The sequence below is a fragment of the Varanus komodoensis genome, unplaced genomic scaffold (assembly GCF_004798865.1).
Source record: "Varanus komodoensis strain SLA01 unplaced genomic scaffold, ASM479886v1 scaffold33, whole genome shotgun sequence".
NCBI classification, from domain to species: Eukaryota; Metazoa; Chordata; class Lepidosauria; order Squamata; family Varanidae; genus Varanus; species Varanus komodoensis.
The window spans coordinates 7,953,239-7,975,946 of record NW_025335817.1 but is presented as its reverse complement, the minus strand read 5'-3'; the positions used below and the strand labels follow the sequence as shown (position 1 = coordinate 7,975,946).

Below are 22,708 nucleotides of genomic sequence, written 5' to 3'. Positions count from 1 at the left end.
TTCTTGAAATGATTTTTGCTCAGCTCAACCTTCCACATCAGTTCCAAAATGGCTTTTCCCTTCTCATCTCCATCTAGATATTTTTCAGCAAAGGTTGTGTGTTTATTCTGGAAATGTCTTGCAATATTCGACTTTTTGTTGTTTGCCAATTTCTCACCACATATTAAGCATACTGGTAAACTAGTCTCATCAGCAGTGAAAGCAAATGAATCTGCCCATGTACCATTAAACGTTCTGTTTTCTTCTGAAACTTTTCTTTTCTTGGATTTATCTATGGTTGGCCTACCGGGGGGTCGAAAAGCTCAATAAATCGCGTGCCAGCAGGTGTCGCACATTGGCAGTTGTGACGCATATTTTGAGTGACGGAGCCGCCGCAGAGGGATGAAAGAGCCACATGCAGCTCTGGAGCCATGGGTTGCTAACCCCTGAACTAAACGAAACAAAATAAAAAGCTTCTGTACTAATAAAGAGGATGCCTGTCAGTCTGTCCAGCTGCCACTGCCCAAGCACCAAGAACGTGAAACCTTGGCTCCTGACATTTGGCATAAAATGCTAAGCAGGTTGCAGGGTGTGTACCCAGGTTTGTTTTCAAAATGCTTTACTTAACGTTAATTTCAGTGAGGCCTGCAGCAGATGCCTAGATCCTGGGTCCTCAAACTACAGCCCGCAGGCCGGATCCACCTGCCATGGTCATTTACCCAGCCCGCCTCAGAGCTTCTGGACTTGTTCAGAGAAAACAATCTCTGAGCAAGTCTGAAAGCTCTGAGCCAGCGCAGACATTCTCTGAAACTCTTTCAGTTTTGGAGACTAGCAGAGAGCTGGCACATGCGGCAAATTGTGACAGCTCCCTGCAACTGTACATGCGCCGGCTCATCCCCCCTATTGCATGCATGCGTTGACTCTGAAAACAGAGCAGGAATTCAGAAGACAGGAGGGCGGAAGAGAGAGATAGACGAAGACACTGAAAAAGGTAAGAAAAATGTAACTTTTAAAATCTATTTTTAACTATGTGAGCCATGTCCCCGGGCTGTGGGCCAAGCCATGGCTGCCTCACTGAGCCGAGGGGCTGACGGGCCAAGGTGGAGCAGGAGTGGGAGCAGGGCTGTGGCTCCCGCACCTCCTCTGCGGCCTTCTCTGGGCAAGCCGCCGTCATCAAGCGGCTGCCATGCTTCTTTCCCCCACGGTGGGGAGGGGCAGGAGGCACCCCGCTTGGCCAGCTGCGGCCCCGTTCCTCCCCTCTCTTCGCCTCGGAAAGCAGCCCTTACCTTCCACTTTGCGGCCCTCTCCTGGCCGGGGGAGCCACCCCACGCTCACCTCTCCGGCCTCCCGCTCCTGGAGCTGGGCGAGCGCCTGCGAGGGGACCTTCCTCCGGCTCGGAAACAGGGTGGCGGCGAGGAGTGGGAAGGCCTCAACCTCATGGCTCCCCCTCGCGTCGTGCTCTCCCTTTCGGTGGGTGGCGTGGCGCCATCTTGGGCTTCTGCTGCAGCTTGAGCGAGAGGAGCAAACATTTTTTAATTTTTAATTATTTTTAAATTTTAATTATTTTAATTGATTTTAATTTTAATGATTTTTAGTTGATTTTAATTTTAATTAATTTTTAATGTGCAGTGTGCATAGGAATTCGTTCATATTTTTTTCAAACTATAGTCTGCCCCCTCAACAGTCTGAGGGGCAGTGAACTGGCCCCCTGTTTAAAAAGTTTGAGGGTCCCTGACCTAGAGGAATGGCTCCAGGCACTAGCACACAGCTTTACAGCCCGGGCTGCCTGAAGTCATGGGAGACCGGGAGTCCCTCCTGCTGCAGGGCAGCCTCCTCCAAGACAATTGACCGGGGAGGGCCCTATCTCAGGAGGCAGAGGGTTGCACTGTGGTAAGGACCCACTGGCCCAGGGGGTACCCATGGCCATGGCATCACTCAGAGAGGTGGACACAGCTTATTCCATTCTGACAGCTTGACGGCTTCGCTCTGTTCCAACTTGTGCAAAGCCAGAACTGTTTACTAGCAAGAAATGAAGTAGACATAAGAAGAAACTGGAAGCCTGGTGACCAGCAAGAAAGGTGTCCCCCAGCAGACTAGTGTCTGTGATCGCGGCCCTGCCGACTCCAGTCCTAGAGGCAGAGATTTGGCAGTGGACCTTGATTGCACAAGGCTAATAGCAGCCAAGTTCACATCTGATGGAGGGGAAGAGAAAGAAACGAAGGTTCACCCTTGGCTCTTGAGTTCCTGCATGTTAGAGTGCCATCCCATGCATGTTTTGTCAGGGTAAAAGTCCCTCTACTCTCAGCTTTCCCAGACAGCTGTGCTGGGTGTTTTTTCTGTCTGAACATGCAAAGAACTGCACCTTTACTCTCCTTACTTGCTCCCCAGCTGCTCCATCTTTCTGGTGCATGTGGAACAGTGTAAATCATTCTGATCTTTGCCGCCACACAGCTGACCTGTGAGATGAGAACTCTTCTAACCCTAGCCTTTTCCAGGAATTGCTTGAACTTCAATTCTTTTTGCTCTATTGAGCATTCCTGCCACTGGCTTTCATTAGTTATTTAATGTGAGCCATCTTTCATGAATAGCCAAAGGAACTTTGAACTTATGCGCAGATGCTGATGTGGCACAGTTCTGGATTCAGGGCAGGGAGAGAAGGAGATTGGAGGACCTTTATGAAATCAGCAAGTCCCCATTCACCACTCGCAGATTTTTTAGCCATATTTTATGCTCAGTTCTTCTGAAAAAAGTAATCCTCGGGCTATTCAGAAGATAAGGGAGCTGGAAGCTTTTCTGCCTGTCTGAGGTTGGCCCCTTACTCCCAATTCAAGCACTGGAAAAGAGCTGCTCTTGTTATGCCATTGAGTCATCTCCAATTTAAGACAAGCCTATGAATGAAAGCTCTCCAAAATGTCCTATTCGTGACAGCCCTGCTTAGCTCTCGTGAGCCTTCTGTTATTTGGCTTTCTTTTTCCTCTTCTGCCTGTGACTTTCCCTGGCATGGCTGGCTTCTCCAGGGAAGTTTTGCCTTCTCATGATCTGCCCCAAGGACAACAGCCTCAGCTTTGTAATTTTTGCTTCTAGGGAAATCTCTGGCTTGATTTGATTTAGGAGCTACTTGTTCATCTGCCAGTTGAATAAAGAAGGCATCCTCTGTTTCTTCACTTATGAACTGAATTCAAAAATACATCAATCACTATTCGCCATTGTTGAACCAAACTGGCATTCACTGCACCAGAAAAATTAATGGGGAAGATTCAGGGGGCATGCATAAGAAGCAGTAGAGAGGACTGCTTGAAGGCACCGCTTTGCCCGGAGTGTGATACGCAGCACTGCCTGTGGTGCTTCCACCTTGGCCCAAAAACAGGCAGTGCCTCAGATTCTTTTGGCACCATTTGAAGACTTATTTGCTTACTTGGGCACTGGACTAAATGTTGCACTCTTTCCTTTTGCTGCTTTGTGCCAACGGCTGTTTGCAATGGTGATAGTGATCGCATTTTCATTTCACCTTTTCCCCTGTTGTGAGCAATCCAAGGTGGCTTATCTGCACCATCTCCTCTCCATTTTATCCTCACAACCACCCAGTGAGGAAGGCTGAAAGTCAGTGATGGGTCCAAAGTGATCCAGGGAGATTAACTGCCAAATGGAGATTAGAGCCCAGATCTCCAAAGTCCCAGTCCGGCCTTTCAACCCATGCACCACACTGTCTCTCCCAGTGCGGTGTTCTTCTTCTCCCCTCTTCTCTGCTGTTTGTTATTGTACTCCATTTCTTAAATGTTTATGGCTTATACTCCACTTTGAGATTGTTTTACAATGAAAAGGGGGTTAGAAACTCCTTGAATACTTAAATAAGGTTTGGACTGCAGCCTTGTGGAATGCGGTGTTTGCAGGAGTTGGCAGCTGTCCTACCTCAAGCCAAACGGTCGGTCTGTCTCTTGCTCCACGCTCTATCTGGCTGCAGCTTTTCAAGGTTTCATCTGGGGTCCTTGCCAGTCCCGTCTGGAAGAGTCCTCCAGGGGCGTTCTGCACGCAAGGCACATGCTGCAGAGCCCCTCGAGCTGCACCCCTGGCCACAAGGCGCACTTGCTTGGCAGGGGAACACAACTCAGGTCACGCTGGCAGGGATGGCGATACGTGACATCTTACCCTCGGCTATTTCGAAGCAATGCACAGAGCAGAGCGCCGAATAGCACAGGCAGGTCAGGAAGTCATTTAGAAGGATATATTTCATTCATGCCAAATGTTCCCCTACAAGCGGGATGCACACAAGACACGGACAGGCAGAGCTGGCTAGCTGAAGGAAGACTGTGCTCATGCACCGATTCTAAGTGGGATGTCTCGGAGGACACTTTGCCATCCCTTAGAATGTGTGCTGTTCAGTTAACAACACAGGGTGAAGGTTAGGGTTAGAAATTTGAGGCCTGCCCAACGGCTTCATATTTCTGCTCTGCCGAGTATTTCAAAGAATCTTTACAAGCATAAAAAAACAGACCGAATTTTTGCTCTCACTCATAACACTATCAGTTTGGAGCAGCCCTAGCTGAAGAACGATGAAGGGCTTACTAGCTGCACATCATCATGTCTGCAATGTCAGGTTTCATGGAGCTATTTATTGTTGTTCCGGAACAGTAATGGAATCATATAATGGTAGGGCTGGAAGGGGCCAGTGAGGTCTTTGGGTCCAGCCCTGTGTGCATGAGAGGACTCAGAAAGCTCCTTGGAACCCAAGGAGGGTTTATGTTTTCTCAAGCATAAGTTCAAGTTTCTCTGCTCAGTGGGATCTGTTTATTAGGCTCTTTTCTCTCTGGTTTGAGTGTTTAGTTCAATTGTTACAGATATTATAGGGTTATTAAACAATCTGATGTCTGCTTTTTATTTATAATTGATTGCCAATTGATTTGTTTATGACTTAGTGTTGCAAACTGTGTCATAAACAGCAGCTGAGGACCAGTATATAAAAACCTTGTGAACAAATCAATGCAGGGAACCCGCAAGGAGTTTAGAGCCCTACAGGGAAGGGGATGCGATGTAGGCAGAAGAGCAAACGGGCTCATTTACTTATGCAATTTTAATCACGATGGGGGGAAGCCACTGAAGAGGGATGAAACATGCATTGGGTTGAAACAGTGACTCAGTGATGTGGCAGCACATGTTGCAGTGCAGGTGCTCATCAGGACAGGCCCCGTTGCTGGAAGCCAAAAAGGCAGGTCTTGTGCCATATCAGCAGTTTCCATCTCCACCAGTAGCAGGTCTTTATTTGATGGAACTACTTTGATCTAGCCACCCAAAAATACTTTTTGTTGCAACATGTTTGTTGGGTAAATACATTTTCCCCGCCTGCTGTGAGAATCACAGCTAAGATCAGGGAGAGCAAGGAAGCAAAGCGGGTGGAAGATGAGGTCAGCATTTCTGCTGATAAAACAGTGCTGGCACCGCAGCCCCGTGCGCCTGGCACCACCCAGCACCACGCGTGCCAGTTGGATCTGGGATAAAGAGCAGGATAAAATTCCAACAAATACGCCTTTTCCAACAAGGTTAAAAGAAACCTTATGCAACAGAGTGGACACTTCAGCAAAAAGCTTTTCCTACATTACCAAAAATAAAAAAGAATCTTCTCCCTGCCCCTCCCAATCTCTCCCGTTGTGGCTCATGTTCCTATTCCAGACATCAGCTTCTAAGAGAAGGAAGTTAGCAAGGAAGGGTTCCTTGCACATGTTGCCGACACGGCCGGCACATTATCCGATGGGAATCATCACTGGGCTTTCCTGAACGCAGCTGCCTCTCTGAAGCAATCTCCCCGAAGAAGCAGAGTGGTGGCCCCCGGCCAGGAATCCGGCCCCCGTCTGTGCCTTGTGGCGAACATGTACGTGTCACATGGCAGCCGAGAAATGCTTGCAGAGGTTGGAGAACGGCATGTGGGATGGGAGATCACAGCTATAATGACCTTTCAGGCTCCTGCCGCAGGCAGACTGTATGCTCACCCACAGTCTTCCAGGGAGACCTCCAGGAGGCTATATATCACTTGAAATCAAACTCTAAATTTCATGTTAAAAATAACATGAAATATTTTTAGCCTTCTGTGCTCTGCACAACCTCCCATTCAAACCAATTAAGGCACAGAAACTGATGCAAGCCAAAGCATAACTTGGCACAACCATTAATTAACCAGGAATATGGAGTATATTGTGAATGGTACTTGATATGACTGTGAGTCCAGAAGCTGCAAGGCAAGCTTTGATTTATTTGGGTCAAAACTTGTGGTGGCTTTTATACTGTTCATTTACCAATATACGCACTGGACGAGGGGACCAGCCAAGCATCTTTCAAGGTTCAACTTGAAGTCCCTGAATTATCCTTTCGGAAACTGTTTGCAAAATTCAGAACTCCATATGCCTTGCTGGCTACTTTGCAACTCCAAACACTCTCCCCTTCCTTCCTCCCTTTCTCTCCAATAATGATTACTTTCCCCCAGTGTGACAAAACCCTATGATGTAAAAAAAAATGTTCTGTTTATTATTACATGGGAACTCCAGAATAATAGAGTTAATAGAGATAAATAATAATATTTATCTATGTGAGCCATCCTGAGGCTTTCACGACAGGACGGCATAGAAATACTTTAAATAAATAAATAATGCCACATCAGTCACTCACATGCAGACAGGTTTCTGTCCCCACCTTTCTGGGTCCCCCACCTGCCCAGAAGCAAAGCTGCCCAGGGTAATAATAATTCTTATGCTAGCAGTCACTGACTAAGGCAGAGGCCGACACATTTGATAGAAACTGAAAATACGTATCCATCCGTTTTGCACCACCACCACAGTCTGGATCAGAGCAGGAGACGTGTGGACCAGTAGGTTGAAAAGACAAGCAACTCTGGGGAGGTTTTATCACAGTAGGTCCCTTCTGTGCCCGCCTTTGGCACAGCCAAACAAAACTTTTCTATGTGAAACCCAACCTGGTTCCCCTTCCATTCCTACTCATCGACAGAGATATGCCTCCACCATCTCATGAATGCGTTCGGAAAGTTTTGGCCCCCTGGCTTTTTGTTAAATCCAGAGCAGTGTGGAGCCGTGGAGTGGGGATCTGGGAGAGTCTTGTCCTCACTCACTGGATGATTTTGGGCCAGTCACAGTATCTCAGCCCAGCCTCCCCCACAGGATTGTTGTTGTGAGGAGCTATGGTGCTAAGTGAGTCACCTTGGGTCTCTCGCAAGAGGAAAAAAGGCAGGGTATAAATGCAGTGGAATAACAATAATATTGGTTGCATATGTTCTTACCAAAGTTTCTCCTTGATACTCATTATCTCACATCTGTGAACTTGTACCTCAATATAATTTAAATGTAAAAGAACATTAAATATATATATCCCACCACCTTTCCTTTCTAAAATACAAGTCTTAAGGCAGCTCGGAACCAGACAGCAAACAATCATAAAACAGCATGCCCTTTGACTACTTCTTTATTTGTTTTTCCAACTCAAAGTTTTGGTTTTGGGAGATGATAAAAATACTGCATGTGCAGGTGGGTGCACACTGAGTTGTGCATCAAAAAGGGAGCATGTTTTTGACAGCTTGGTATGCTATTTAAGCATTTCCCATGCCAGCTGCAGCCTGTAGAGCCGTGGAAATGCAGAATGGATTTTGCATAGAGCATCTGCACCCTCTAGTGACTGACTGAGAGCAGAATACTATCGCCCTGGCTGTTGATGCAGGCTTACGTGCCTGCTTTGCTCATACATGCACCTTTGCTTGAACAGGTGCAGCGGAGGCCACCTCTGTGGCCAGTATTCCTTGCACCCTGCTTTTATTTTGAGGGCCATCTCCAGTCCTCTCCATAAAACCCCTGGGATGGGCAGGGAAGGAGGCCAGGATGCCCATAGGAATGGGTGCAAGTCCTCGCCTCCGCATCTTCGCTTCACCATCCCCCAGCAAGCCCATTCTTCCCCCCTCTGAGTTCCAGCCTCAGGGGAAATAGCCAGTGCTGTTCTTTCACCCCAGCAAGACAGGACTTGGCCTTCAGAGTCCCAGCTCTGAGAGTGAGGGATCTTGGAGCTGGGGCTTCAAATGATCCTACTCCCCTCCACAACATCAGGAAGACATGCAATTGCTCCCTACTAATTTCAAATGCATCTTTCTGAAATTTGCAACTTTCCACCTTTTTTACTGCACTTAGGGCAATTTACTTTCTTGTCACATTACACCCAGTTCTATTTTTGACCCGAGTTTTGCCTAAGTAACCTTCCTCTCTGAACTCTGCTAGAAGTCTAGTTATTCAACTGTGCTAATTACTTCCGTTCAGAGGTGCAGCACTTCTCTCAGCCTGAATTTTATTTCAGAGAAGCTCTGGGCAGGGGCAAAATACTGCAAGGACCAGCATATGTCAGCGTAACGTTCCATACTGCCAACAAGTAAACCTTGGGAGAGGTATTTCAATCTTTGGGAGAGGAGAAAAAGTTGCACAAAGGCTTGGAACTCACCCGTGATGAAGGAAAGAGGCTGAGGGCTGGAGAAAAGGCAATGGCTGTTCTGGGGAACCACAGCGGGTGCTTCAGCCCTTGCACAAATCCTTAGATGCCTTTGCTCAGTTTTTGGCTGCAGATTCTTAGGAGTAAGCCCCATTGAGCTCAATCTAACTTAGGCATTAACACACATAGGATCAGGCTGTGTGCATAACCTACATAGTTTTTCGTGAACTTTATTATTATTTCATTTCTAGTGACCAAAACTCCAGAGTTTTACATGCAGCCTGGTCCTAAGCCCCTAATGTAGCCCTCAGTCGAATTCCTCTAAGGAGGGAGACTGTGGACAGCAGAAGCTTCTGACACAGTAAGCAGCGCGGCCTGGTGGCTGCAACAGGACAGCATGGCAGCCCCGGGCGTTATCCGGACTTTCCTGGAGCTGTCCGTGGTGCTGACGATGGTTTGGCGCTACCGTTCAGCACCACAGACAGCTCCCTTGCCGTTCAGGCTGAAATCCGGCTCAGGCGCACAGCCTGGCTGACCCTGGAGCAACACTAGGCACGCTCGGGCGGCGGCGGGTTTTCGTTTGGCGCATCCTGCGCGCTGTGGGCCTCTTTTCTGTCCACACTTGACAGGACTGCGCCCTAAAAGCGCCTCGGTTTGCGCCCGGACTCTTTATCCATGCGCTGCGAAGGGGGCGGCCCGTCGTGCGGGGCGAGGCGGCGAGGCCAAGCATTAAGAGCGGCGGGCAAGGCCGGGGCCGCGGCGGGCGGCGCGGAGCAGCGGGGGACGCGGGCGCGAGGGCGGCCGTCATGCTCGCGGGCCTCTGCGCGGCGCTGGTGGGGCTGCCGCTGCCGCCGCCCCTGCTGCTGGGGAGCGCGGCGTGCCCGCACCTCTTCCAGGACCGGCGCTTCTTCGTGCGGCTGGAGCGCCGGGCGCCGCGCAAGCCGCTGCTGCTCTTCGCGGACGAGGTGCACACCTGCGCGCAGGTGGAGCGGCGCAGCTGCCGGGGCGCGGCAAGGCGGCGCCGTGGCCCTGCTCCCGGGCAACGAGCCGGCCTGCGTGTGGCTGTGGCTGGCCTGCCTCAGCCGCTCCGTCTGGGGCAGCGCCTGGCCCGGGGCCTGGCAGGGGTGCGGCCTCTTGCGCCTCTCCCGCTCGGCCGCCGCGCCCGGGCGCCGAGGGAGGGCAGCTGGCGCTGGGAAGCAGCCGGGGCAGGTCCTGCCACCGGCCTCGCCCCGCTTGCTGCCCTGCCAAGGTTCTGCACACACCTCCCGGGACTCGTGCCTCTGGCCCGCGCTGGCTGAGGCTGATGGGCGATGACGTGCAAAGGACCTAGAGGGTGCCAGCTTGTGGGAGGCTGCAGCCCTGCGCTGTCTGGATGGAGAACGGGAAAAAAACAAAACAGAACAGACAATAGCCACCAATAATCATTCAGAAGGCAGAACAACTTAAAAAACGTGGTGGGTGAGGAAACTGAGTTATGTACATTCAATTTCACTTTTGCCTCTAGTCATGGGAGGGCTTTATTATGCAATCCTTCTGCTTTATTCACAAAATTTTCATTTACAGCATTTCACGGGGCTTTCAGATTTGTCTTTTTTCTGCTTGTAAACTTTCCATGTTTTCCCGCCACTTCCTCTGTCTTAGCTCACTGTAGACAATCCATGAAGGAAGGAAAGATAGAATAACCGCACAGTCCCTGTTGATTGCAGTGCTTTTTGGAAGCATTCCAATTTTTTTCTTTTTATTGTTTCAAAATCTGTTTTGAACCAGAGGAACCAAACAATAGAAGAGCAAAAGATGCACATGGGCGTGGTGAGGTACGAAGGCTTATAAAATTAGGTACCCTGGGAAATTTTAAATCTGTAGATGCCATACTTCTAACTCCAGCACCCCTGGAGTATAAGAGAATCAATCCCAATTTAGACTGTGAGAGCACAAGGTCCTGGCTAAGCATTAGACCCTCCAGAAATGCACAGACCTCCCCAGAGGACTGGAGGAGCAACAAGAACCACAGGCTGGGCCCGGGTGGAAATGAAGTCAGGACTTTAGGCAGGTAAGGACATTTAAAGAGAGTGGAAGTGCTAAGTCTGGAACCCAAAAGGACACTGAGATAAAAGTATTGCCTTGGAATAGACTAGGGTGGCATTCAAAGCCGCGTAACACTGGACCTGTGCTTGTCACAACGGAAGTCAGACGAGGCTGCATCCTGGGTCCTGCATTGCTTCATCTCTATATTAATGACATTGTCAAGGGTCTAACAACTCCAGTTTGCCATGCTCCTAAATTGTCCACAAAGTCTCTCTCCACCCTTTCATATGCAAATGTTGCTGTACTCCTATCCCAAGCTAGATTGAGCTTAAGGAGATTTCTAAGGTCATTCCCCAAGTATTGCCCTGAGGAACACCTGACTACGTAATACAACAAAGCTAGAGTCATGGTGTTCTCTGGAAGTCATGGGGTCCATAGAGGGCAGTTGGAGAAACAGCCAGTTAAACAAATACCTTGGAATGGTATTTCAATCAACAGGATCTTGGTCAGCCATCAGAGATATGTGGTGGAAAAGGCATCTCAGAGTTCTAAAATTATCACATGCTTTTTCTGCACAAAAGAAGGCAACTACATACCATCAGTGCTTGGAGTATTTCGAGTTAAATCTCTAGCACAGCTACTTTACGGGGCCCAGCGTTGGGTGAATGTGTATACTAGAGGTGTGAAATTGCTTAGTTTAAGTTCCTGAGACAAATCTTTTTGGTTCCATGTTGTGTTCCAAATGCTTTGCTGTGCCTGGAAGCTAACCTCCCTTCTATCAACCTGCAAGTCTGGAGTAGGACACTTAATTTTGAGCTTCAGCTGTACTTAAATTTTACTGGTTTACTTCTCTTTGCTCTTGCAAGATTCTCCATTACATGCAGTTAGATAAGGTGTTAAAACTCAACTGAAGAGAGACACATTTTTCTAGCTAATCAATTCTTGCAATTCAGCAAGATGCAATATGAGACATAATACATCATTAATTAGTTCCTCCTGTTTTGGATGTGCCTTCCAAAAAGAGAACAATGCTCACTGTGGCTTTTTGGCAGCTTTCATGAATGGATGGAATAGGAACACACAAATAACATGGGAAAAATTCATGTTGTTATGTGAGCATTTAAGAAAAGATGCATGAAAGAACAAGGAAATTCCCTAGGTTATTGAATCACCCTTTTCTTGGAAATAGCTCAGCACACTTAGATACACTTGAGAACAATGGGAACCTGTGTACTTTCATAAGGAACAAGGCTCCTTTTAGTGTGACAAAGAAGAGCTATGAAATTTTAATTGTTAGATTCTATATTGGCTAGTAGTTTTCCAGATATTTAGTGGAAAATGTGTCTTTCCCCTGGTTTTGAGTCCTTTGCTTAATTACAAAATAGTTGTGAACAGACGTTGTATGATGCTGTTTTACTGTGGAAACTGCTGTGCTTCTTCAAAAGTCCATCTTCCACCTAAGATTGTTGTAGCTCTTTTGTTTTAGACATCCATTGCATAGTTGCACATCTCCAGTATAGTGCAATGAAAAATGGTGCAAAGCTCTTGGGAATGATGAGTATTTGTGAGCAACTTAAACTAATACTGGTAAGACGTGTGCAATGGGTTCAGTTCTGTATCTCCTGTGGGATAGGGCAGAGTAAAAAAAATCCAGATGTAACTAGTCAAATCTTTTTTGTTTGCAGTAAGTAGGCAGCGTGGTTGCAGTGCAGCTTGTGCAGATGAGGATGAAGCAAGGGCACAACAAGGAAAATGTCCTGCAAAGTAATGAGGACCAACTTTGAAAGTCCTGTTAGTCTAAGCCAGCTTTCTCCAACCTAGTGCCCTTCAGATGTTTTAGACTTCGATCCCCATCAGCCCAAGCATGACCAAGGGTCAGGAATGTCAGCAGTTGTAATCTAAAACATCTCAAGGCACCAAGTTGGGAAAACCAATCTAAATTGTGACACCAGCACAGCATGGCCTTTTTGCCTTTGCTTAGCTTCCAACATCCAAGCATTACAAGAACTCTTCCTTTCTTCGCAGCCATTGAAGAAATATTGCCAATCTTGAAAGAAGAAAACGTGGCTGTCTATTACTTAAGTAGGACATCTGACGCAGAAGGGGTAGATAGTTTTGTGGACAAAATGGATGCTGCTTCGGATGAGCCTGTTCCAGTGTCTTGGAGATCAAACATCACAATTAAAAGTCCTGCCCTTTACATTTATACCTCTGGGACCACAGGTATAGTAAAGCTGCATATATGAGATATTCATTGTTTTAAAGCAGACTTTAAAGCAGCCTGTTAATTGATTAAGGAAGTGTGCCTGGTTTAAAAATATTGTATGATGAAATTGAATTGATGTTCTACAAAAATTCAGTGACATTTTGAAGATCTTGAGGAAAAGGATAATTTTCCACAATGGGGTGTGCTATTTATTTATTTACTGGATTAGCCCCATTAGCCAAAACACAGCTGGCTTCCATATTGTATGAAGCAACTTAGTGGGCATCGGATGTTTGCAAACCAAATCTGCCCTGCCTGTGGACCAAGTCTGGGCTCTCCAAGGTGCCCCTTCCCCTTTAACACCAGCCTCTGATAGTTTAGAGGTTTCCTGGCTTTTGTGCAGTCCCCCCCCCCCACCATTCTGAAGGGTTGAACTGCCCCTCCAGGGGCCTCACAGTAGGAGCATTAAGCTAAACTGTGCTGCTCTGGGGGGTTCAAGAGGCTGATTTGCCTCTTTTGCCTTCAGTCCTGCTCACCACTGAATGTGGCCCTCCAGAGATTCTCTGCCAAGTTTACTCAGATCTGGCCTATTTTCTTACTGAGATGGTAAACTTGTGCCTGAGTTGCCACTCTACAGACCCTAAGTGGGGACTTGCACAGTTAAGTATCCCTACGGAGAGGAAACAGCCATTTCATGAAAGCTTCTAAGTTGGTTTTCCTCCCCACCACCTCATTTTCTAAGTTATGACCCTTGTCCCTGACCAACATGTGTACATGTCTTTGTCTACATTGTGGAGAGATTTGTCCATGGTTCATGGTACAGCAGATGAATTGCTGCATAAAGACTTCTCTAAAGCTTTGTTAAAGCCATTCCTGTTGGTTTTTGGATGTCACTATCTTCTCACAGGAACACTTGTATGATAGGAAGTTGGCCATTTTTAATTCCTGTAGGTCTCCCAAAATCTGCAATAATTACACATGAACGTACATGATCAGTTCGTGGTCTGGCTGAAACCTGTGGCATCACTTCAGAGGATGTCATCTATACGGCTCTTCTGCTATTTCACAGTGCTGCCCTCCTGCTCAGGCTACACAGCAGCATAATGCAAGGTAAGGGACTTTATAAAACACATAACATGCCTTGTTCTGGAAGGAGCCCACTGGAAGCAGAGCTGAGCCCAGCGGTGCAGTGGGAAATTCTGAGCTGCAGGCACACATCACGACAGTCCCTCAAACCATGCCCAGTGGTGTGAACAGGCCAGGGCTGGGACGTTTGATTAGCAGGGACGATGCTCTCATGTGCTAGCCCAGCTCCTCAGACTTTATTTATTTAGGAGACTTCTATGCCGCCCCATTTGCCGAAGCCTCAGGGTGGCTCACATAAATAAAATTCCATAGAATAATATAAATTAAAAGTATAAATTAAGTCGCCCTGCCCAAAGAATAAACTGAATAAATACTATTAACAATTAAAATGACATTTGAATAAAAAGGTCTTTGCCTGGTGCCGAAAAACAAATAACGACGGTGCCAGGCGGACCTCTCTGGGGACTTCCCATTCTCTCTCAGCTTCACCACACTTCTCACTGCTGCTGGGGGAAAGGAATTTTTCCAGCTCCAGCAAATAGCTCTCTGGTGCTATTCAAAATATTCTGGGGTGACTTGGCCTTGAAAGACTGAGTTAAAGGCTTTCCAAAAAACCTGCTCCTGGAGATGAAAATGCCACCGTGAGCATGCTGGAAGTTGTAGAGCGTTTTCTTCCTTTCTAACACCTGTAAGATTATGCTCTTCATTGACATGGGTCAATGCAGCTGTCTGCATTTTGGGACTTTATTTGTAGACATCAGTGTAGGACTGTTATGATGTACTTTTCAAATTTTAAATGTACTTTTCAAAAATACTTTTCAAATTTTTCTGGCATCACTCCCCAGACTGCTCTGTCAGTCCAAATCAAATTGGTGCATAAATGCAATTTTCAGGGAGGGCCTGGAAGAAAGTCCGCAAGTGGTTCCAGCCATTACGCAGAACTGAACTTGTGGAATGAGACTTGGCAGAGTTTCCTTCTTAGTGTTCTTAAGTTACTACAAACAGAGAGCACTTTGTTTAGGGGAGGATTCATAAGCGTGGAACTCCATTCTGAAGAGGTCCAGACCAGAGTTCTGGGACTTTGTCCCAAGCAACATGTAGACGGGCCTTGCTCAGAAAAGCAGTCCCTCAATATGCATCTATTAGGAACCAGATACTGTTTCTCCTTTACCTATAGGTGCTACTCTAGCATTGCGCTCCAAATTTTCTGCTTCCCAGTTTTGGGATGATTGTAGGAAATACAATGTCAGTGTCATACAGTACATTGGGGAAGTACTTTGCTATTTATGCCATACACCCAGGGTAATGACTTCCTTCTGGCTTTTATTTTTCTCCTTGTTCTACTGTAGTTGTAATTGCCTTGATTAGTTACCTGACTTTTAAAATTTCTTCACGGGCTTCCTGTCATACTGTTGGCTTTTTGCACATATAATGGTAGCCCACAGTTTAGCTAACCCATGGTTTCTCACCATATTCTGAGATTGTCTGGCAGATGATCATAAACTGTAGCTTGTTTTCTCAGTCCCTGGGTTGTTTGCTTTCCTCTTCCTTGGCCACTCCCTCCCTATATTCCCAAATGCCTTGGTGGTGCTTTAGTGCTGGCATGTACTTTTTGCAGGGAAGGCATTCTTTGCCCATCACCTCTGTGTCCTGATGAAACAACCCGACCCATGAACAGCTATGTTTTTTCATGCAGCAGCAATCCACGGTTTAAACAACCCAACATTCACAACCCAGCAACAAACCATGAATTATAATTCTGTGTTACCATTGTTTAATTTTAGAAAAGATTTTATTGGCATTTTATTTCTGGATTGTTTGTTGTGAATAAACCATGGTCACATCACAACAACCTAAATTCACTAGCCCATACCAGGGATTAGCAATGTGAGCAAACCAAACCACTGATTTCTTTAGGCAATAACTTCTGAACACTAATTTGAAGGATCACTTTATTTCATTCCCTGATAGGGAAATTTGTTGTACTCCTAAGGTAAGGGCATCCACTAAATCTGTGAGTGTATAGACGATGCCCCACACACAACTGGGCACCTACCAAGCCAAATATAATTGTATCAACCCTGCCTGCTGACCAGTCAGAGGCTTGAGAAGTTTCCTGTGTCTTGTTCTGGGTTTTCCACTCTGCTCTTTCTACTGCAGAAACAAGGGGTGGTCACCCCTGTGGCAGGGGGCAGTCCCTGACAGGTGAGCTGTGCTTGGCTCAGGGGATCACAAGTTATGCAAGCCTGGATTAAACCCAGTTGTCCTTTGCCCAGATTCAGGTGCTCGACACACAAAAGCGTGCCAAGTTCCTGTAAAGAATAAACACGACCAAGTTAAGTCTCTGAATAACGAATGAGCATTTTGAGACCCTATGATGCACCTTGCATTGTATGAGGCAGCTGAAACCTGCCAGGGAAATTAATTAATTAATTAATTGTGCAGAAAGCCACTCGTTCACTCAAGTTCTCTGGGCGGTGCACATAGCTTAATAACATAAAATGCCAGCAACACAATGGATAAAACCCTGCATCATCAAACCAAGATAAAATCAGCAAAGCATAAATACACCCCAGCACATTAAAGCAGCACAGCAGTCTAAAAGATTAGAAAGGGTTCTTAAATTGCCTGGGAGGATAAAAAGGGCTGCACCTGGTGCTGAAAAAACCGACATGGTAGGCTTCGGGCGAGCTTTCGCGGCATCTCCAGTATAAGACTCCGCGTTGGTGTAGTGCCTGCCCTTTCTCCCTGAGCATCGCCCATTGCACGAGGGATGGCAAGGATGGAACATCAACACTAAAGACCAGCTCAGCTGGTAGGGCCTGAATCGTGCGCTGCGGTGCGAGGATGGCAAAGGCTGAACACGCGCTGGCCATGTCCCCAGCCGCTGCACACACACAAGCCCCGACGTCCCTGAGCTGAGCAGATCTGAAGAGGGCTCTTCCTTGCGTCTGCCTAAACATAAGTAAAGGCCCCGATAGGACCGGGAATCCCCCTTATCTGGGGGGCTCAGGGTTCGATTCAAATTCAGGCAAATAACAGTGGATGCCTGCTTCATGCATCCATGTTCATCAAGGGAAGCCTGAAGACAAGAGAGGCATCCTACTTGCACGTATTCCTGTGCTCCAGCCTCCTCCAGGCTGGTGTCCTGGACTGTGACTCCCCGGAGGACATACTAGGAGGGACCAATGTGCTAAGTCAGGGGTCCCCTCACTTTTCGAGTCAGTGGGCCCATGCGAAATTTTGAGTTTCATAGGCGTTCTCAGATTGAAATGAAGGAAGAGAAGGAAGGAGAAGAGGGAAAGCAGCAGCAACCAGAAGAACGTCTCAGTACAGAACCAGCTGAAGCACCTCATGTAGAGAAGCCCTCGATTACTCTCTCTAAAACTTCATATGCCTTTCCGGAACTGTGACTTTTTCCCTTCCTCTTTTTCAAGAAAGACAATGATCGGAATCATAGAGTCAGAATTGCCTTGGGCAACGGCTTAAGGGCTGAAGTTTGGAGGGAATTCCTCCAAAGATTTGGAGACATACATATTGTTGAGCTTTACGGTGCAACTGAAAGCAATATTAGCTTTGTGAGCTATACTGGAAAAATTGGAGCCGTGGGGAGATTAAACTATTTGCAAAAGGTAAGGACAAAGGGGCTCTGGGGGTTCCTATTTACCAAGGACAGTCAAGACTTTTCTGGTACCTGATTCTGGGCATTTACAGACTCTGCACCGCCTTGGACAATAGCTCTCAGGAGTTCACATTCTTGAGGTTTAGGCTACTTCCCGGTCTCCAGAAATTAAAACTAACTGTCACCTGTGTTAGGGAGCATAGACAAGCAAATTGAGGAATAAAATAATTTTGCCCTGGAAGGCTTGGGTGATTCCAGTAGGGTTGGGTGAATCTTTCAGTTTGTTTTGCTCAATTGCTTATCTTTCTAGCCTTAAGTTTCTAGCAGGGGCGGTAGGCATGGAATTGCGTGAACTAGTGCTGGGCCTTTGGCGTTGTCTCTTAAAAAGGAAAAAAAATCCTACTAATTTTGCAGTCCTTTTGAGAGCCAGCATGGCATAACACTGAAAGTGTTCCACTGGGACGCGGCAGATCTGATCCAGTCTCCACTTGGCTGTGGAATTCAGTGGGTGACTTCAGGCCAGTCACTGACTCCCAGCCGGCCTACCTCACAGTGTTATTATGAGGCTTAAATGGATGGCAGGAGGAAGTTGTAAGCTGCCTGCGATGCCTTGCAGGAAAACCATGGGCTGCAAATGTAAGAAATAAATAATAGATATTTTACAAGTCATCCACAGCAGCGGGTTATGCCCATGGGAATTATAATGCTTTTTTCTTTTGTAAACAGTATTTGAGTCTATATATAGAAAATGTATTTTCTAAATAAATCTTTTCACTTTTTCATTAGAAAATAATGCACTTTGACCTGATTAAATACGATGTGGAGAAAGATGAACCTGTCCAAGATGAAAATGGCTTCTGCATACAAGTTCCCAAAGGTACATCCACTACATTTCATCTATTTGTTGATAAAAGGCAGCGCCAGGCAATGTTGTTTTGAACTGCTGTTTTGGCTTTTAATAATACAGCACAATCCAACTCAGTGAATTGCAGGCTACTCCCTACTAACTATCTGGAGTGTCAAAACCAATTTCACGTTCGTGTACAGGAAGAATACAATAATAGAAGCAGCACTTTAGTTTTTTCCACAATAGATCAAAACCCTGGGTGATGATCAGTTTTCCATATCTTTTCCCCAATATTGTCCTCTTAAAGAGAATTAAAATGCTTATAATCTCCAGCAAAACATGAGCCTGAGGGACCTGCATTTTTTTCTGACTTTTCAAGTTCCTGGAGCAGCTTTTGAAGAAATGTGAAATGCAGACATAAGGTCACTACACACATGTCCTTTGCAGGCTTTTAGTACACACACACACTAATATAGGAAGGAGACCAATCAGGAATACTCATCAGCCTGAAATGGCTGCACTTCCTGACGATCTGAAGCAAAGATGCCTCATGTGGGTTGGCTCTTTGCCCACTTCCGTTGCATTTGTTTGTTATTTCATAAAAGCTGGACCCTCTTGGCAGTTCCCAGTTCCTTGATAACACAAGGGTGCCGCACGCTACACCCAGAGGTGCCATGGACTGTGCCAGGTATGGCGAACAAAGCACTTCCTCGCCTCAGCTGGCAGCTCTGAGGTGTCACGGAGGAGGGAAGGAAAGCGAGGAGGAGCTTTTTTCCATCGCCGTGGCTGCTGCAGGCACCTGTACGGCTTTGCTTAAGGTGACTCCCAGCACTCACCTGCAAACTGTGCAGCCAGCATCACGGCAGGTACTAGAACTGGAAGGAAAAACAGTTTCCATGGGAAGTGACACAATAAGGAGTTGCAGCATAAACAAACACTTTTCGCATTATTGGAAAGACGCTTGCATTACAGCAAGATCATGTTTAACAATTTTTATTTGCCAATAAGTAATACTAGAGGGTCTTTTGGATGAATTAGAAGAGTAATTCCCTAGAAACTGATTGACCAAGGCATGTCTACTCAGAAGTAAGTTACACTGAGTTTGGTGGGATTTACTCCCAGGCAGGTATGCAAAGGATTCTTTTACTAAATGCTGTTTTGCAGATGTTTAAAAGAAAAGGCCTTAATCAGTGACTGGCATTATATTAATAGAGTAGTGCGTCTTCGTTAATAGGATAATTGTGTATGTTTTCAGTAAATGTGATATTGGTAAAAGGGAGAAAGTACCAAGCAGATGGAATCTTATTGCCATCAAGAGATAAGCTGCTATGCTTCTGTGCCGAATTATAGCAACTGCAATTATGGCTTTGTTCCTTTAAATTAGTGTGTGTGCGTGTGAGTTGTTGAATTTTAATTTTTGTCAACTGCCAGAGAGCCTTGCCTATTGGGCGGTATAAAAATGAATTTATACATACAGTAAATATGATTTGTATCTAAAACAGTGCTTTCTTTGTTTTCATGCACCTCTGTCTAAGATGTAAACACACGTAATTGCCTTGGGAAAGACTTTGCTAGCAATTGAACTGTGCAATAGTCCAGGGCTGCCAATCCTCTTCTCAGATTACGTTACAGCAGATGTAGGAAGTGTGGCGTGGCTTCCAGTGGATTTACAAAAGCAAGTAGGAGAGTTAGATGCTTAATTACAAACTGCTTCTTTGCTAAAGCGGACAGGAAAAATTAATGGTAACCTTCACTGTTTTATCCATAAGCAATTTCAAAACTTGTTTTCTTTTAAGTAGATTATATATCTCTGGTATCTGGTTTTCAGTGTACAGAGGCACAGTCTTGTAAAAGATTACATTGATCCGGTGTATTAAAATGTGGAGACTAAAGCCACAAAACCTTGAGCAAACACACTCTGTGCCAGGTGTTCCTTTGCAAAAGGCAAAAGATACAGAATGCCAGCTCACAGCAAAACTATGCAACCAAGTTCTCACAACGGTGCCTTTGCCTGCCTCCTGCTGTGTCAACGCTGCTCAAATCCATTGGCCCCTGGGACCTTGCCAGAGCCTGGCCCCTGGGATTATTCCAGAGTCTTTGCATATTTTGTTGTTGTTATGAATGGATTGAATTTTACCCTTCCAAAAATGGTGCCAAAGGCAGCTAACAAAAATAAAATACAGATTGCAAGCAAACTCTGATGAAAACATAAAAAAGCAAATCAGTTAAAACAATAAGAAATAGATATTCTCCCGACCAGCAAAGCAAAGCAAAGCAACAGATTGAAAAGGGCTGCTTGAAAAAATCTTTGCCTGCTGGTGGAAGGACAAGAACACCTTTTTAATGGATCTCTCTTCCCCCCTCCCCCATAGATTTGGAGGATGATATGCAGAGAGATGGAAATGATCGTGATGTAAAATAAGATTAAAAGGCTGCAGGGTGGGAAATGTGGGGTTCAAGACCTATCTATGAAACCTACCTGTAACAGCATCTTCTAGGATGTGCACCTTCAGTTAGAAACCAGATGCAATGGATATGGGATTTTGCATTCTTAACCACTTTAACCATTTTTTAGATGTTCTTTTAAAAAAGAAACAGATGAGTTTATTCAAAGACTGTCTTTCCCTTGTTTTGGAATGGTAACTTTCACAATCATCTATGCAGGTTTTCACAGCTTGGTTTCTTAAAAACAACCCTCAATATACTGTAAAACTACATATGCTAAAATAAAATCGGCACTTCAGCTGAATTTATTCTTTTAAAAAGTCAACTAAAAAGAAGAAGCTAATGGATTTCTTTCATTTTGACAAAACCTGTGCAGGCTTATTTGGCAGTAAGTCTCATGGAATAGAGTAGAATATCTCTCTGAATAAATGTGCCTAGAATCAGGCTGTTAATATTTTTCCAGCGCTGCCAAAAGGTGGCCCGCAGCAGGCCTCATGCCCAGTTTGTTACCAGCATCCTGTCTGTGGGCACCATGCTGCTTACTGACCTCACTGCGTCGCTGTAGCTGAGTGTGATATTTCTCCTTTGTGGCTAATTGAGTGTGCACAGTCCTGAAATGGATCGAGATTGAGGAGGGGAGAGTTGAGCTTCCCACACACGCGCACACTCAGCTACACCAATGTGATCCAGAAATGTGTGGCCTGTCTTAGCTGCGTCAAACAATTGTCTTCAGAAGCTGGACTTCGGGGAGCCATTTAAGAGCCAGGGACATCTGTCATGACCTCCAAAACCATGCATAGCGAAATTAGAATTGTGTATAATGTTGCCAGCTTTTGATTTTGCTCCCTTTATATGTTGAAATATGTCCTATAGTGCTTTATTTGTTAAATAAATGAACGCTAAACTGTTTCAACAGCTTGTTGGGAAATAGTTTGGAGAAGCATATGATTGTCCTAACAACTCTCTTGCAGGTCACGAGGGCAGAATAGGAATGGCATCCATTCAACTAAGGGAGGGTAGCAAGTTCAGTGAGGAAATTCTTTACAAACATGTTGCAGATTATCTGCCCACTTATGCAAGACCTCATTTTGTGAGGATTCAGGTATGCCTACCTGCCCAAGTTCCTCCCCTGTTGGGAGAATGGGTGCTTGGGGTTCATCTGTTTCTTAGGCATGAGAATTCTGCTTTTCCTGTGGGTTATGGAGTCGTCTTGCTCAGAGTGTCCAGGACTGAGGCATGCACAGAACTTGAAATGTGTCCCCTGGGGAGCGAAGGCTGCAATCCTATACAGCTTCACCTGGACCGAGTCAGACCCGCAACCCAGCTTGCCGAGCCTTGTGTATACCAAGCGTGGGAATGTTTGGGCCCTGCAGTGTAGCATGCAATTTGCCGTAGTTGTTCATACTCTGCCTCTGAAAAATGGCTCCTTCTTTCCAAGTTGCAGAATATTTCCAGAAAGCAACGAATTGCACACTTTTTTGTTGCCCTCGAACAAGTCAGTGGATGTTACTAGTCCATCAAAATGTTTAGCAGTCAACCGAAACAGACAGCTGGGTTATTTATTTGTGACTCATTGGTAGCATAGAGGGAAATTCCTAACTCTCTTCCAACTTATGAAAAAATTGTCCTGCTTAATCACTTGTAGATAATTTTTACTCACCTACAAGTGACTAGGAAAGGGGCTGTTCTTACTGGCCTGAGATGTATTACATTGCAATTTGCATCTTGCAACACAGTGTGTTGTTCTTCTTTGTTGTAGGATGCCATTGGGACCACAGGCACATTTAAATATAAAAAGGTGCAGCTTAGAGAAGAAGGATTCAACCCAGCAGTGATCAGAGACACCCTGTATTTCCTGGATGACAAAGCAAAGACATACATACCCCTGACAGAGGACATCTATAATTCAATATGCAACAACAGTCTGAAACTGTAATACACCCAACTCAATCAGAATATGTTTTCAAATAATTTTAGGAAGTTACCAGTAATTGATTTGGAAGTGATCACATCCTTGTGTCTAGAATCTGAA

The 22,708-nt window shown here is 45.8% G+C and overlaps 1 protein-coding gene across 1 annotated transcript; it reads left to right on the top strand.

Annotated features, from left to right (window-relative positions):
* Window positions 1-8,842: 8,842 nt before the first annotated feature.
* SLC27A2 (solute carrier family 27 member 2) lies at window positions 8,843-22,612 on the top strand. Its single transcript, XM_044438546.1, is given in 9 exon segments — window positions 8,843-8,899; window positions 9,075-9,442; window positions 9,444-9,694; window positions 12,496-12,693; window positions 14,940-15,064; window positions 17,200-17,394; window positions 18,171-18,261; window positions 21,648-21,778; window positions 22,436-22,612. Coding segments are annotated over 9 exon segments (1,593 nt in total).
* Window positions 22,613-22,708: the final 96 nt, after the last annotated feature.